Genomic DNA, 16,818 nt, shown 5'->3' on the forward strand with positions numbered 1-16,818 from the left:
CAGCTTGATGAGGAGGTGGCAGTTGTTCGATAAGGTCTTCCATGGACCAGCTGCTGTATCATGGCTTCTTCTGATCTGCTTTGTGTTACTCTGAACTCCTGCAAGAACTGTCAGTAGTTCATCCTCTTCATGATCGAACTACCATGGCCGAATGATATAGTCCTGTACTGTAAATTTCCTGCTGGTTGAGTTCAAACGAGGAAGGTGAATCTAGATAACGCAATCCCTCCAATTGCGGCGCGACACGCGGCCATTTCATCACCTAATTCCAATGATGATCTGCCAGGAAGATTGCACTCACAGTAGTAAAATATTAATGAGGCATGCAGAAACAGTTAGCACGGTCATATTCTAAGCAGCTGAGCACAGAGGAGTAGGTTGAGACAAAGAGGAAAGGGAGGGAGGGAGGGAGGGAGAGGGAGGAGAAGGGTGGATTGTGTCAACACATGTCACGACACACACAAGCAACAAAGCTGGGGGACCAAGGAAAAGGGTGCCTACAGTGGTGGGGAAACCCCCACAAGCTCACCAATCAACCTGATGGGGTGTCATTATTCTACATCAAGCGGTCACACACCATATTGCTTAATGGAGATGATCACAGAGGAAAATGGCTTTTATCTTCTGTGGTCTGGACTGTGAGATGTCAGCATCTTCCCCATGCTTAGGAACCCAAGATGGCATATTTCTACTTGCACCAAAGAAAGAAAGAAGGGATCAGAGTAAAATGGTGGACAAATTGGTGTTTGGGAGATTTAAGTGCAGGTTTAGGTCTACCAACTGGTGGTTAGGAGATTGAACACCTTAACAATCCTCATCACCAACTCCCAGGAAGAAGAAGAAGGAAGTAACCTCTGAAGACTTACAGATAAAGAGATAAGGAGGGAGAGATGGGGAGGGGAAGAGAGAGAAAGATTTGTCATTTATCATGGCTTCCTTTTAGAGGGTGAGGACTGGAGGGAAAGAGGGGGAAGTACTCTCACGTGCAAGATGGAATTTTGGGGTCTGATGATGGTAATCTGAGATGAGAAGGAGAGAGAGAGAGAGAGAGGGAGGGAGAAGGGTTTAAAAACTGGTCGTCGAATTTAATATTGGCAATTGGGGAAGCTGCCGAAGGAGGCGAGGGAGAATTAAATATGCATGTAAAACAAGGGAGGAAGGGAAAGGGGGGAGCTTTGTGTATTTTGAATTGAGGCCTTGGGATCGGTTTGTCCCCGAACTGGGAGGATTTTGCTCGGCCGATCGGCTGCGAGTTCTTTGCTTTCTTGCTCCCCACGAGGCGCGCAGCAGGCGGCGGTAGCTGCCATCCCACCCTCATCTTTCTTCCTCTTTCTTTATCCCTCAGGTACTAGAAATTTGTTCTCACTTGTATCCCCTCTTTCTTCAGCTCTCTCTCTCTCTCTCTCCGTATCTTTCTTCTTTCAACCAGCACATATATGACTGTTATGTAGTGTGTGTCATTCTTGGTTCTTCGAGTGAACCAGTTCTTCTTCCTGTGCGTCTCCCTCCGCCTCTCTCTTTCTGTCTCTATCTCTCCATCTGATTTTTAGTTTTGACGATTTTGGAGTTGGATGGTGGGTTCAAGAAGCGGTTTTTGCCTTGTTGTTTTCTGTTCTCCACAAAAGAAGCTCTGTTCTGGAAAATCCATTGCCTTCTTTGTTAGTTTCATTAGCTTGGGTAAGATATTAGTTTTGGATCGTTCTTCTGTTCTTCTTTTTCTCAGGTTTGATGAGTTGTGGCGTGCTCTTTTCTCTATCCATATCATGCTTTAATTTCGGGATGCAAGATCCTTCCTTTTCCCCCTCTCTTGTTGGTTGGCTTTGTGAATTATGCTATGTTGAGATCACTTGTTGGTTGGCTAGGGTAAAGAATATGGAGATTTTGTTGTTGGGTATTGGATTACATGGGTGCATATGGGGGTTCTATTTTGTTCTTCGGGATTCTGGACCAAAGTCCTTTTCCTCACGGATCCTAAAGAGATCAACAGGGGACAGCTGTTTGGGTTCTTTTTATCCTTTTCCCTTCTTTTTTATTGCCCCTTTTGCTGTGGGTTGGCATAAATTGGTTTTGTTTGTGGTTCAAAGAGCTAGAAAAGTAGAACTGGATTCACATAATAAAGGTCTATTAGTTATCTAATCTTTGGACATTGGCAAACATGTAGCAACAGAACAAAGCCATGGTTTTATTGATTATTTGTCCTGGTTGATTGAGAATGTGTGTATTGCATGAGTGGATAAACAAAGAAATCCTAGCAGGGTATCACTGGTTACTGCTTTCATCGATCAAGTAAAACGTAACTCTGAGCTCTGACTGTTGCCCTTTCTATTCGTCCATTTTGATCTCCATCTGTTTTTTTATTTACTTTTAACTTGTTTGCCGTTCTCCAGATTGTGTGCAATTATATCCTCACAAAACATCAGTTTGATGAGCAGTATAGGTTGATAAGTATGAATGATCAGTGGTATATAAAGAAACTTCACGTAAATTTTCGGTGTGAGCCTTGCTTTGTGTTTCTATTGGTATAAAAACATATTTTGATTCGGAATGCAGCGATTTGAACGCATATGTGTTCCCATTGCTCTGCTATTGCTTCTTCTGATCATTTGTTATTCATTAATTGTTCTCGGTGGAAGCATTTGATCTCTGTTGAATCCTTCCGATTGTTTATTTTCGTATCTTCGCTGTATTCCTGACTGTTGCAGCAGACTACATTTCTTCTTAGGGTTGGAGCTTTCTGTGTCAAGTTCGTCCAGTTACTATTTTGTAGCAGAATCTGGCAATGAGTTATCATCCTTCCACTTCCAAAGACCTTGCCAAGTTTAAAATCAAGGAAAAGAAAAATGTCCACGTTCTTTATGATGTCTAACAACCAATGCGACACAACTCCAGATCTTTGTCTGAAGGATCAAGGACATCCCCCATATTCTGAATCATCAGTTCCTGCCGACATGATGTACCTTAGTTTTTCGAATTCTGGTGCGTATGCAGATGCATCAGCTGGCAGTACTCAGACACAGCAGAATCACAATGAGCTTCCTGTTGCCACTACCATTATTTCGCAAGGCTTGACTGCAGGGAATTCTGATATACTCAACTCATATCCTGGGGATCATGCTTATAATGCTTGGAAGGATGGAAGAAACGAGATGTTATTTATGCAGACAATTGATGGGTCCATAAATGTTATGGAAGATCAACAACATGCTGATGATCCTCGGATGAGTCTGCGGTCACAGTTGGGCATCATAAATAGGCAGAGCTTGTCTCTACAGCAGTCCAGTGTTTCAGCCATGCAAAATCAAGGATTATCACTCAGCCTTAGCACACAAATGCCAGTTCCTTCAATCCAGTACCAGCCTAATAGCTCAGATATATCTTTCATTGGTTCTCATCAGTCAACTTCTGGAAATGTTAGGCCATTCAGAGAGGAAGGCTTTCAGAATAAAAGTGTGCATGGAAATATCTCCCCTTATGGACTTTCAAGTCTTGCAAGCTCAATTTCAAATTCTAAGTACCTCAGGGCAGCACAAGAATTACTTGATGAAGTCATTAATGTCAGGAAGGCTCTGAGGCAAAAAGCAGAAAAGAACCAATGTCTCTATACTTCTGCTGGTTCCATGACGTGTAACGATGCCACTGGGGGATCAAAAGGTGAAGGGATGACTCCAAACCCTCAAGACGCCTCTGCTAATTCTTCCAGTGAGCTCTCACCTTCTGAAAGGCAGGATCTTCAAAACAAGGTCTCAAATCTGTTGGGGATGTTGGATGAGGTTCTTTTCCTTGCCTTTTCTTCTTGTTTCATTAAGCCATATTCGCTATTGTAGTTAAAGAGTTTAAATGAACATAAGATCATTTACAGAAAATTTATTTTGGTTGGCATGACTCAGCTTGGTGTTTCTGGTCACCTGTACCTTGATAAAGGTGACTCGAACTGGAAGTAAATTTCATTGAAATCAGAGCATGGTATCTAGAATACCTATTGAACTGTAATCAGTTCAGATCTGTGAAATTGAACTTATAAGGTAAATTACTTCTGTGAACATCTTTTGCTCGTAAGAAATGAATCCTGTCGTTCACCACCTGTAATTAGCATTTGTTCAAGTGACTACAAATGGTTTAATGTTTCTTCAGAAATTTACAAAATCATAAGCATACCTGTGGATCACAAAATTAAAAGAGAAAATTATGTTTAGTGTCTGTATTCGTCAAATTTTTAATTGATGGAATTTTTTGGAAGAGAAGATTTGTCTAGCATTTCCTTCAATAGGAACCTCTTCTTGTTTTACTTTTGTAGTTAACTCCTTTTTCTTGCTATGATCTAAAAATAATTATAGAGATAAAGGAAAATATCTAGTTGACTTAGAGAAAATTTCTTCCTTTCTCTACTATTATACGATTGTCCTTGAATTCTTTGAGAAAAATATAATAAACTGGGAAATCTATGGTATGATTTCAGTCAAAAGGAGATGACACTATACAAATTATTAGATCTTAGAAGCATGTTATTTGATGGACCTTTCCAAATACCAGCTGTTCTGTGCTTCTGTCTCAACTTCCATTGATTTCTTTGCTCCTATGGGCTTCTTTTCCTGATACACTCGCAGATTTGCAGAGCTCAACAGCAAACTGCTGTTCAGAGCTTCGGCTATTATCCTCACACTGAAAACTACGGACATTATTTATTAGTACATCAATGCATCTAAATTCTCTATACCCTGGTACCATTTTCTGCCGTTTTTCATTTTGCTGAATAAATGTTTATGAAATCGCCTTAATAGCATTTAAAATATATCATGTTCTAGCAGCTTCTGATAAGACACTAAACCTAATAATTGCTAATCATACATGGATGATTGGCCTGTGACTTCTATCATTTTTCTCATGATCCTTAAAGTCGTACATATGCTAAGAAAATGATATAACTAAAATCATTACTGTAATTGGCCCCTTAGTAGTGATTGCTGCTCTAGATTCATGGCAGAGTGCTTGCTTAGATATATTTGAGGAAACCATTTGTTGATGGTAAATTATTTGATGTGACCATGATGTGGATGTCCAAGGTGTTGTCTCTTGGGTTATCGACAAAGATCTATCCAAATAAGTAAGAGAAGTTTTGTTAACTGTGAGTATGATGGTGTTGATGATATTTGACATGGGAGGAGCATGTAAATAAGATGAATAGGTAATAAATATGATGGTGCCATAGAGGAAGCAACTATGTCACTTCTATGCAGTAAAGGATTGTTTGGTTTCATATAGACATTGTGTTATGCTGAAAATTATTTAGAATTTATGAAAACAGCTATGGTCATTTTCTTTTTTCTTTTTTCTTTTTTTTTACATCTGATGCATTATACACCTAAGATAGAGATAAAAGTTTCAATAGTATTGGTTTGTTCGAGTGGAATAATGGCAATAATGGCACTATTATGCGATCAGCTGTATCAATGACAAGTTATTTGAGAACTGATACATCATCTTTCATCTTAACACATACATATTTCATTTCATTTCAATTGCAGGTTGATAGACGGTACAAACAGTACCACAATCAAATGCAGATAATAGTGTCATGTTTTGATGCAATTGCTGGTTGTGGGGCTGCTAAACCATATACGGCCCTTGCCCTTCAAACCATTTCTCGGCATTTTCGCTGCCTGAGGGATGCCATCAGTGGCCAAATTCGAGCTACAAGGAAAAGTCTTGGAGAACCAGACAGTTCTAGTAAGAGTGTTGGGCTGTCTCGCCTTCGGTACATAGATCAGCAGTTAAGGCAACAGAGGGCCATGCAGCAATTTGGTATGATGCAACAGCATGCTTGGAGACCACAGAGGGGTTTGCCAGAGTCATCTGTCTCAGTTCTTCGTGCTTGGCTGTTTGAGCACTTCCTTCATCCGTAAGATCCTACTACATTTCTTTTTTTCACCTAGTACTTTTATGTATACAAAGAATAATTCTTCATACGAACACTTACATGTTTTGCCAGCTATCCAAAGGATTCGGAGAAGCTAATGCTTGCAAGACAGACAGGCTTGACAAGAAGTCAGGTATACTTACTATTGTTTTTAACTATATGACTGTTGCTGGTCAGCCATGGTTGCTCTCTTTTAATGCTAATGACAGCAGAACTTACATTGCTTAAATGGCAAGCGAAACTATGATCTTTTTTTTTTTTTCACCCAAAAGGTATCTCTTGTGACTCTCTTTTTGTTCCCCTTCTCATATTTTCTCTTTCAAGTCTCATCATCTCATGTCCAATTTTTGTTTCTTTCTCATCTTATCATGAAGAAATTGTTACTAAGATTGGAATGCCATATGCTTCAATATTAACTATCTTTCTGATTGAAACTGATAACAGGTTCTGGTAAATCCCATGTCTTGCTTGATGTTTCTGATATGTAAATGTATGGATATGCATAGAACTTTTCCTGATTCAACTTGGGTCTTCCATGAAGCAAACTTTGACATTCACATAGTATTTATTATTTACACAAAGGGCAAATCAAATCTGCATAGCCATAAAATTTTTAGGCTAAAGCAGTCTGCATCCAAGAAACAGGTTACTTTAGTGCATATACTTTAGTGTTTGTTTATTGTATTTTTTCCTCATTGAATGTCCTAACATTCAGGTTTCGAACTGGTTCATAAATGCACGAGTTCGTCTTTGGAAGCCTATGATCGAAGACATGTACAAAGAAGAATTTGGTGATGTTGAGATTGACTCAAACTCTTCTTCAGAAAATCCACCAAAACTGAAGGAAGACATTCAATCCTCGGAGGATCATGAAGACTTGCAAAACCATGCAACTGGAAGATGCCAAACAAGCCAGATGAGTGACTCTTCAAGACCCAATATCATCCCAGCCATGGATGTGGATGAGTCAGCTGCTGGTTTCCAGAATGGAACAGCTACACAAGACTCCTTTATGAATCTGAAAGCCAATGACCAAAGATCAATTGGACAAGATGCCAGCTTCTTACAAGATGCTCTTGCACACCCAGACGGCAATGGCAGATTTTTAGCTTATCAGATGGCTGAGTTAGGCTGCTATGGAAATGGCGGGGTGTCCCTCACACTGGGACTGCAGCACTGCGATGTCGGCCTTCCTATATCGGACAATCAGCAGAGCCTTCTTGCCATGAGAGGGAATGATGCTTACAGTGCTGCTGCTCCAGCTGGGGCTGATACAGCTGATTATGATTACGCGAACATGGGAGATCAGCGACACCGGTTCGGGTCAGCACATTTGCTGCATGATTTTGTCGCTTGAATTGATTTGTGTTGGTGATGATTGCTAATGAAGTTTCTGAACCAGAATAATTTGTTCCAAATTGCCTTCCTAGGCATTGCTTGCAACTCTATAGGAGAAAGTGAGTTAGCATGGTGATGTAACATAAGAGGTGGTGGGATTATAGGGTAGCATATTGTAAAGATAGAAGCATAATTTTTGTGTAATCTAATTAATCCTTGTGTTTTGTATACTATATGGATGGCTTTGGCTCTGCATACAATTACACAATTGTAAGAATATTTGATTGTAAGAATTGTGAGAAATGTGGTATTTTATTTAAATTCTCAGTAGCAGTTCACCATGCTTTGAAAAGAGGAAGTTAATCTGGTTTTTTATGTGATTGCAATGACACTTCCTATCTTGATTGTCATCTTTTTTGGTTAGAACTTAATAATTGTTGTAAGCAATTAATCATATTATATAGTCCACTATGAAAATCTAAGTCTTGATTTTCCTTGTGGAGAATGTGAGCTTGATTTGCTACCATTGCAAATTTTGCAAACTTGACACTTGATAGCAAGGCTGATATAGATATCTATATATTTTGTACGAGATGATGAAGCTTTCTGGTAAAAAAATAATCCTGCTTTTCATTGGATACTGGCATTTCAACCATCATGAGATCCAAACAGGATAAGGCATTGTTTCAACATGCACAAGATTACTAAACCAGTATGCATTGGATTATAGAACATGGTGATTACAAGTTTACAACTTTAGAGGGGCATATACAGGGTGAAGTCTTTTTGTTGTATAATAAGGTACAGAACAGACTTAATTCATATTAGTTTTAAAACATGAAGTTATTTACAACAATGATCAGCTTTGTCAAGTCAATCAGTTGCATCGAGATTCCGGAGTAGTAGACCTGACAACACTATAGAAGACTGCTTCTAAAATATTTGCCAAGAGAGTCCTCTTCCTTACAGTATCGGCAAACCACTTTGTAGACTTCGATCAGAAGCTTTGGGAATAGACTTCTAAAGTACATATCAAATCCTTCAGGAACAGGTCCAAGTGTTTCCTGGAAATGATGGGAATGACTTGAGCAAGATATTGGGGTAATAAAAAATACTAGAGTATAAAAAATGACCAAACTTGCTTTTATTCAGCACTACTGTTTATCTGAGACTGGATCCATGAAGTACACAACACAATATAGAACAATGTCAACTAGTTTATCACCATTAAGTGATTCAGCAGAATTAAAATTAGTATAAAATGATAAAAGATATAATGGGATGATGAATGTTACCCATTTCTGAACCAAGCATAATACAATGTTCTATTTGAAGGTGGAATTCAAGGGACAATTAAAGATGTTATATTTGAAGGTGGAATTCAAGATAATAAGCCAAGAGACAGTAAAAAATAACTCCCAGTGAGATACTACTCAAGACAAGTCAATCTGCCAGACAATGGAAAGGCCATCATCTAATATTAATGCACCATCCATTTTCCATTGTAAAAAATGGAAATATATAAGCATTAGCTATGAGATGCACGTGCAAGAAGCACAGCTTATCAAGAATGATAATAGGTAAAAGATGGGAAAGTTCAGCGTAACAGAATAAAGAACATATTTCCTTTCACCAAAATAGCATCCCAACTATGAACCAAATACATAAAACCAAAATGCTAGAGACAAGTCATTTGTACACCTACGCTGTTCTAATGAAAACTATGGCACCAAATAAGAATATTTTTTAAATACAACTCTTTATGTTAAGCTAGCAGACAACTTGAGAATGAAAAATTTTCAGGGTCAGCTGTAAGATTTTAAGATCAGAAATGACCTTTATATTTCAGAGCCAAATACAATCATGGGATCAGGCTGGCTAAAAAGATTAAATTTGCCAAACAAAATCAACCAGAAGAAATAATAGGACTAAGCCACAAATTAGCTGAAATTGGGTGGAACAAGCAGGAATCAGCCAAAACCAGTCAAAAATAGCAGCAATCAGCTGGAAATCCTCTGGAATCAGCAAGAAACATTAAGGACTTGACCAGAACAGACTAAAACTACTTTGAGGCAGGATCATATTCCCAATTAAACTTGTCTGTCTGATATAGCTAGCCAGAACCAGGCACACCAACCAAGGATCAACAGAAATTAGTCAGAACTGACTGGTATTTACCGACCATAGTTGTGCTAGATGAACCAAACCTATAGTTGTGTTGCACCATATAAGTGGGCCTATCACCAACCACCATATAATTGTGTTGCACAACAAGAAAAGATAACAAGATAACAAGAAAAGATATAGTTGTGTTGCACAACAAGAAAAGATATAGTTGTGTTGCACAACAACCAAACCTATAGTTGTGTTGCACAACAAGAAAAGATAACAAGATAACAAGGAAGTCAAAAGTGGCAAAAGCATAATGAATTTTCTGCAAGACACATGCAATCAACAAGCTATATTGCTGCATCTAACCTGGAATGAAGTCTGGAGCAAGAAGTACAGTTTATATTGATTGCTTCAGTAAAGGGATAATATAAATAAATTGTCTACATAAGATAACCATAAAAGATATTAACTGAAGTAAGTTATGCACACAGAACATACTGATTTCAAGGTTATAAGAAAAATATAACATTATTATATCTAAGAAAAGGGATGGGAGAAGCAAACCTGGAGTTCTTTTGGAAGTTCCCTATAATGATTTAACTTGTTTCTTATTACTCGTAGGAGGTCACGAACGCAATTAAAACGATATTTTCTATAACGACCCATGTCTGTAATGAATGCAGCATCTAACTTTTCATCCCATTTCCCACCAAATGCAAGAGGTGCAATATTTTCTAACGCTTTTAAAATATCTGATCCTCTGTCTTCCAATTCAACTCGATCGCTTACATCTCGTAAAAATGAAAGCCGTGTCTCAGAACTCCAAAAAAGTGGTTGATGCAATACTTCTACTGCATTTGGCCTGTTAACATATAATATGCATGTACTTCATAATGCAAAGAGAAAAAGAAGAAAAGAGGGAATGACACTGCAAATTATGAAAATGTTTTGCTTGCCTCATCTTTGGGTCAGGTTGCAACAATTGGCAAAGTAGATGCTCAGCTTCTGGTATATGATCCACCAAGAACAGGTCCATGCAATTGTTAATAATGTTTGCATCTCGTTCAAAGAATTTGCCAAATGGATGTTTCCCCTTGGTAATACAAAAGAATAGTATGCATCCCAAACTGAATAAATCCACAGCTCGTGTTTGGCGTTCATGAAGAATTTGCTCAGGTGCTTGCCAACCAGAGCTACCATATCCTATGGAAAATTTAGACGAGCTTGAACTTAGTCCATTTCTATTTATAACAATAAAAAGGTTTTTTATTGGAGGGGATCAATTATTAGTGTTAGGAAGTCATTACCAGTTGCATTACAACTCAAAGAAGACATGTCTTCAAGGAGGCGTTTGCTTATACCCATATCAGAAAGTTTGGCATAAAGATATCTGTCATTGCTTATTAGCACATTTTGAGGCTTTAGATCCCGATGTATGATTCCAAGTTCATGTAGATGTGCAACGCCAGAAACTATATCTCTGTATATAAACAAGAGCAAAGTTTTAAAAATCACAGATCCACATTATGACAAAACAACAATAGCTTGCAAAACTGGCAGATTAGAGTAGCCAATTCCAAAATGAATAGAGAACACAAGCGACTTAAGAAGAAGCACACACTTTAAATCTACACAATATATACTCACAGCATTTGCCAATCCTTTTATATCCAGTGCCAAGTTATACTTGTTTTAAATCTTAAAACAAGTATTTTTTGAAGTATAAGATCAGCAGATGCATGCCATTAATGCATTAGGTATGTTGGAGCCTAAGTTTGGCCAAATCAAATCCAAGCCTCAACATTGACTAGATCAAGTTGGATCACACTAAGGTCAGGCATTTTCCAGTTATACTTGTATTCTATAGCTTTTGTTCTATACATAATCAATTCTGATGTGTTTTGGGGTTTTCTTCTATTTTAAAACTTATGTCACTCTTAAACGTAACATTAGTCATATCTTTGCTATCCTCTGTTCTCTGGACCAATGTACTTTGGGTTTTCTTGAGTTTAAGAACTATGTTACTCTTGAATATGCACATAACCTTTCACTACTTCGGAATCCTCTGTTATACAGCGCCTGTTCTGATGTAATTCAATCAAATCGGACTCATATTGTCAGTTGCAAAATAGGTTACGTTTGCATTCTTAGGCAGATTATGGCTGCATAAGAGAACTAAAAGTTCCTACTTGTAAATGAGTGATTCTTAAGGATTCAGTATGCACACTGTGCCAAAAAAAATGGCTTATAAGTTTTGTTGACAAAAAGCTTAGAAACATATACAAATAAGGAGACAAAAAGGTAGCAGAGCAACATGAGAACTTTAATAAAGAGATAGAAGAAAAGGATAACTACCAACCTCATTAGTTTTAAGAGTTGAATTGATGGAAGACCATTTGGTCTCCACAAGTTAACATCCTTTCCAATATTTTTCACCATGCCTAATTGAAATTTGTGCTCAATAGATGAGTCCGATATTGGATTTTCCACAGATACTGAATATGAAGAATCTGAGCATATGTGTATTAGGTCACTTAAACTGCATATACATCGCTCCAGTGAGATATAGACAAAATCTAAATCTTGTTCTACTCCATACCACCGAACAATATTAGGGTGCCGATCAGATGCAATAAGATTCTGAATCTCTTTACAGGCCACATCATGATGCGCACGAAGAAGCCGTTTGACAGCGACAGGACGAGCATCATAAAATCCTTCAAAAACAACTGTACCATTGCTCCCATGACCGATTTCAGAATTTGATACAAAGAGTCTTCCAATCCAACGTCCATCACTATCATCATTCAGTTTCATAAATGAGCTTCCATTTTGATTATGTCCATTAGTTTTGGTGTTCTCTCTCATAGATAACAAATGACTGTCATGATTACCACTGATGGAAACATTTTTCATGTTTGGAGCCTTCCGAGATTTCCTCTTTTTAGCAAGCACAGATTGTCGTTCCTTCAAATCATTGCATTCTTTATCATACTTGAATAGCTTTCTCAACCAAAGATAGCAGAGCACAAAGAATATAGGCAAAGTTAGAATCAAAAGCCAACCATAACCTTCATAAATAGATTGCAGTGACAACACATTGTTCTGCTGAGCATCAGAATGTTCATCCACTGAATGATTAATCTGGTCATCCAATGAGTTATGGGATGCATTAGAAATTTCCTGTCCATGATTAGGCAATTTCATGTTACCTCTGGGTCTTGTTTCTGAGTTAACGAAATTAGAATGTGTAGTATGAAATTTTGGTCTAGCAGAAATGCAGTTTCCTGGCTGGCATCCACTTGGAACAGTACGTAAGACTTGTGATACATATAAAGAAATAAGCCCATCATCTAGTCTCTCGAACATCTGGTCAGTATCCCTATTGGAACTGATACAAATTTCTAAGGAACAGTTATTAGCAGATTGACATTCATATGATTGCCTGTCACCTTGGCCAGACCTCATCCCATTGTGTGATTCATAACATGAGGGGGGGAGCATAGCCTTCAGCTTAGGTGGTTGTCCGGCCTCACTAGTAAAGTAGACAGGAATATTTCTTCCGGACATGGATGGTATTCCCATCTCCTCATTCCTGGCAGGTGGCAATCCAGGCCCAACATTATGAGCACTGATACGAGAAATCATCACACTCCATAAGTGATTATTTAAATCATAGCTATCCAGAAAATAATCTGTTCTTATAATGGTTATACAAGTAGCATTGCCAGATTCCAGCTTGGATGAAATGTACTGCTCTTCAGCCGTAGGCATCCCCACAGTTGCCCAACTAAAAGGCTCCTTATCATGATATATTAACTCTCCACTATCAGCATCAACAACATAAAAAGTTGATGTCTTTGTCCCAGTGGTAATAACTGATCCTTTAACAACAGGTGCTTTCTGGACATATTCCTCAACTGTCCAGTCATGTTTCTACAGTATGAAAACGAATAAGAAAAAGATAAATCAGTTGAAATGAATACTAGTACAGCATAATAAGTAATTATTATGTATGATGAGAAGAAGATCAATGATTTATATACACACAAATAGTGTTTTTAAAAGGCACTCAAGCACTCGGGCGAGGTGAGGCCCGAGCACCTTGCAAAACCCCAAGCGCAGCGCTTCAAAAAAGCGTTACTTGGGTACTCGCCTGAGCCCTGGCAACGTGCCTTGGGCAAGCGCCCAAGCCAAATTTGTTTAGGTTCAAACTTTGGTTTGATTGGACTTATAAGTTGGTTCAATTGAACCAACAAGCGTAGTTACCCTAACACCTCCCAACCCCCTCCTTTGCCCGACCCAGTGAAAGAGAACAGAGGTGAAAGTGAAGCCCACATCCGTCGCCTTCGTTTGCTCTACTCGTCGTTGTCAGCAACCTTGTTCAATCTCGTCCGCTGTCACTACAACTTGTCTATCGCTGCAACTCGTTTGCCTTTGCAGCTCATATTAACCCTAAACCTCATTCACAGCTATAGCTTTGTCTGCCGCTGCAGCTCTATCTGTCGCCATCAACAACCACTTCCATCGCCTTCATTCGCCGCCTTTGTACGCTTTGTTGCCTTTGTCCACCACCCTCTCCTTCCTCCACATTCTTCCACAGTCATCGATAACTCCTTCCCCCACCTTTCTCAATTCCCTCTCTAGAACAATTTAGCACTAGTTAGAATTGTTTAACACCATATTGATTCACTCTTTAGAACTGTTTAGCATTGGTTAGACCTATTTAGCACCATATTGATATGATCCTCTCTTTAGAACTATTTGCACTGGTTAGAAACCTGTTTAGCATGCCCTTTTAGCATATTTCTATTTAGCCACATATTTTTTTTAATTATAATATTCGAGAGCACCTCGCTTCACTTAGGAAGGCGCATAGGCGAGCACGTAGCACCTCAAGTGTTTTGGAACCTTGGCGTCTTTTGGCACTTAGCGCTTTTAAAAACACTAGGCACAAAGCTTCCATGTCATTTCTCAATTCTCTGTTTTCTACATCTTATCACATGTACATTCAAAGTGCATGCTAGAGAATACAAACGTGATTTATATACATGCATATATGAGACGTGTGAGAATACCTTTATTCCAGCAACCTTGCTATATTCGTAGAGTTCCCCTTCGCTATCAGAAAACACAATATAATCAGGATCATTAATTGAAGGAGTTCGCCATGAATATGAAAGTGGCTGACCTATCAAAAGCTTCCACTGAGGTTTTGTAGATTTATTCATAAAATAAATAGTGCCATTTGGCAAAGCCAAAAAGAACCTCCCATGCTTACTGATACCCCAAAAAAACAAAAAATTGTTACTAAAAGTGTTGAAATAATAGCAACATCAAACTCTGACCCAAACATCACACGCATATATAATTCTAACAAGCAAACGAATATACATAAAAGTATTATATTTCATAAATATACAAAAACGTCCATGAATAAACTCAAAATAACCATGTTGTTTCTTGTACGTCAAATAAAGCTTTGGTATGTTGAATTGGTACATGTAAAATAACAAAATATCAATTTGTCTCTAAAGCAGCCCAAATATATATCACATGATAGCTATCTGCCTGAAAAAAAATGATTTACATCAGACATAAAGATGACAAAGAAATCATAAATCCAAATTTACCTCTTTAAACATGAAGACACCTAACACTAGTTTTATCCAATTGAATGTATCTATATACAATTGAAACCAGTTTGTTTTTTTAAAATATACAACATCAACTCAGAGAAAATACCAGAAAGCTACATGGTCACTAAAGTTTATCAATTTGCAAAATACAAAAAAAAGCAAAAACAAAAAAGAAACTCAATTAGATTTGATACACAGCTGTTAACATGTCAAACGAAGTAAAGCCTTCACAAAGATATGTATCATCAAGCCAAATGAGAATGTCAGCAATTACCCTAATCATATTATGAATTTGAAACACTTGTTCAGACAAGTCGGCATGCTTAAAGAAACGACTATCGCACCTAAAATATCATCGGTGTTAAAGCAGCTTAGTCTCGATTAATTTGCAAGTAATGTTGAGCTTCATCAAGAGTCTGATAATTCACGACAATTCTCTTAAGATTTGTTTCTTGAACTCATTAAGGTGGATCTTTTCCTAATCTACAGAACTCAAAAACACAACCAACCAAAAACTACACAAGGATGAGCAGAAAAACTTATCTTTCTTGCATCAGACCAAAAGCGAAGTACTTACTTTTCATCCAAACTCATGAGAGATCTCGATCCGGCTCTTAAAACACCAGGGGGAGACTTCTCGACAGGTACCAAATCGGTCGACAAGAGCCGACCGCTCCATTTTTCTGCAGCGGATATCTCACCAGTAGACGCAACAGGAAAAGAAAGCCCAGGATAAGGAGAAGCAGACGGATCAAGCACCACGGGCGTCAACACGCCGGAGACGAGGAACCCGATGGCAAGGACGGCGTAGAAAACGACGGATCGCGCAGAGGGGAGCATCGGAGAGCATCGAATGGAGGAAGGGGAAGGGGGCGATTAAATTGGCCGGAAGGGAATCAAAAGAAAGCGAAACCCCTAGGGCAAGGTGGTGGATTGAGGGAGAGGAACAAGGAGATACCCTTCTCGCTCCCCTTTCCTTCGTCCTTCTCCTTCTTCCTCTTCTTCTTCGCCTCCTCAGTCTGGCCGCAATGCGACAAAAGAACACGATAAAAGAACCTCCAAATAGAAGCCCGAAGGCATTTAGATATAACGGGCCGTCATTTTCATTTTGTGATATAACACTGCAATTATAACGAGCATATGGCCAATACCGGAAGAAACATATCGTTATTTGGTGATATCTGAAACGTTATGTTGAGCATAACGGATTTTGCCTTCCTCTATTTGAATCTATTCAACATGTCTCAAATATTTAATATCGGCTGCATATATCTTTTGACTCCGTCATACAAAATAATATTCTTAATTTATTAAAAAAATATTTAAGTGTATATTTATTATTTTTTTATGAAATTATCTATTTTTACACACAATTAATACTGATATATTAATCTCAAATATGATTCTTTCTCATTTTATTGTTCAATAGAACTAACTATAAGAAGAGAAATATTTTAGAAAAGGTTACTGATATTCTCATATAATCTACATAATTTTTATTTTTGTATATGAAAGCATAAGATATAATTTATTTGACAATTGCCTTATATTATTTTCAAAAAAGTGACCACTTTTATATCTGAGATGTTAAAATTCAAAAGGATAAAGAAGATTAATCTCCAACAGAAATCATTTAAAGAAAGGAAAAATTCACCTAATTGGCTGTGAAGTTGTTCGAGTCAAAAAAAAAAAAAAACCCATATAATGAATGGTATGTGAGAAGGCTTGTGATGGATAGCTCTTTTTCACTTGGATGGGATTTGTTCTGTCATGACCCAAGTCTGATGGACTAACTGATCAATCAACTTCGTTTGC

General features: G+C 38.1%; 2 protein-coding genes across 11 annotated transcripts; one reads left to right on the forward strand and one right to left on the reverse strand.

Moving 5' to 3' along the window:
* Positions 1-711: 711 nt before the first annotated feature.
* Positions 712-7,579, forward strand: LOC135584619 (BEL1-like homeodomain protein 7). Of its 6 annotated transcripts, none has more exons than XM_065083704.1 (5): positions 712-1,345; positions 2,703-3,770; positions 5,523-5,896; positions 5,987-6,047; positions 6,630-7,579. In XM_065083704.1, exons 2-5 carry the CDS (start codon positions 2,841-2,843, stop codon positions 7,269-7,271), a joined length of 2,007 nt encoding a protein of 668 aa, XP_064939776.1. In that variant the 5' UTR covers positions 712-1,345; positions 2,703-2,840; the 3' UTR covers positions 7,272-7,579. The 6 variants fall into 6 exon arrangements, with proteins under 6 accessions (XP_064939776.1, XP_064939778.1, XP_064939774.1 ...); XM_065083706.1 differs by having other exon boundaries at positions 2,723-3,770; XM_065083702.1 differs by having other exon boundaries at positions 713-1,345; positions 2,706-3,770.
* A 374-nt stretch (positions 7,580-7,953) lies between these two features.
* LOC135584623 (serine/threonine-protein kinase/endoribonuclease IRE1a-like) lies at positions 7,954-16,049 on the reverse strand. Of its 5 annotated transcripts, none has more exons than XM_065083709.1 (8): positions 15,581-16,049; positions 14,556-14,644; positions 14,443-14,480; positions 11,724-13,300; positions 10,672-10,844; positions 10,321-10,567; positions 9,929-10,226; positions 7,954-8,316 (listed from the first exon to the last, which is right to left on the reverse strand). In XM_065083709.1, exons 1-8 carry the CDS (start codon positions 15,841-15,843, stop codon positions 8,170-8,172), a joined length of 2,832 nt encoding a protein of 943 aa, XP_064939781.1. In that variant the 5' UTR covers positions 15,844-16,049; the 3' UTR covers positions 7,954-8,169. The 5 variants fall into 5 exon arrangements, with proteins under 5 accessions (XP_064939781.1, XP_064939784.1, XP_064939782.1 ...); XM_065083712.1 differs by having other exon boundaries at positions 14,443-14,485; positions 15,581-15,633; XM_065083710.1 differs by lacking the exon at positions 14,556-14,644 and having other exon boundaries at positions 14,443-14,485; positions 15,581-16,048.
* Between the last annotated feature and the right edge of the window lie 769 nt (positions 16,050-16,818).

This window comes from Musa acuminata, chromosome BXJ1-9, assembly GCF_036884655.1.
Source record: "Musa acuminata AAA Group cultivar baxijiao chromosome BXJ1-9, Cavendish_Baxijiao_AAA, whole genome shotgun sequence".
In the NCBI taxonomy this organism is placed as follows: Eukaryota; Viridiplantae; Streptophyta; class Magnoliopsida; order Zingiberales; family Musaceae; genus Musa; species Musa acuminata.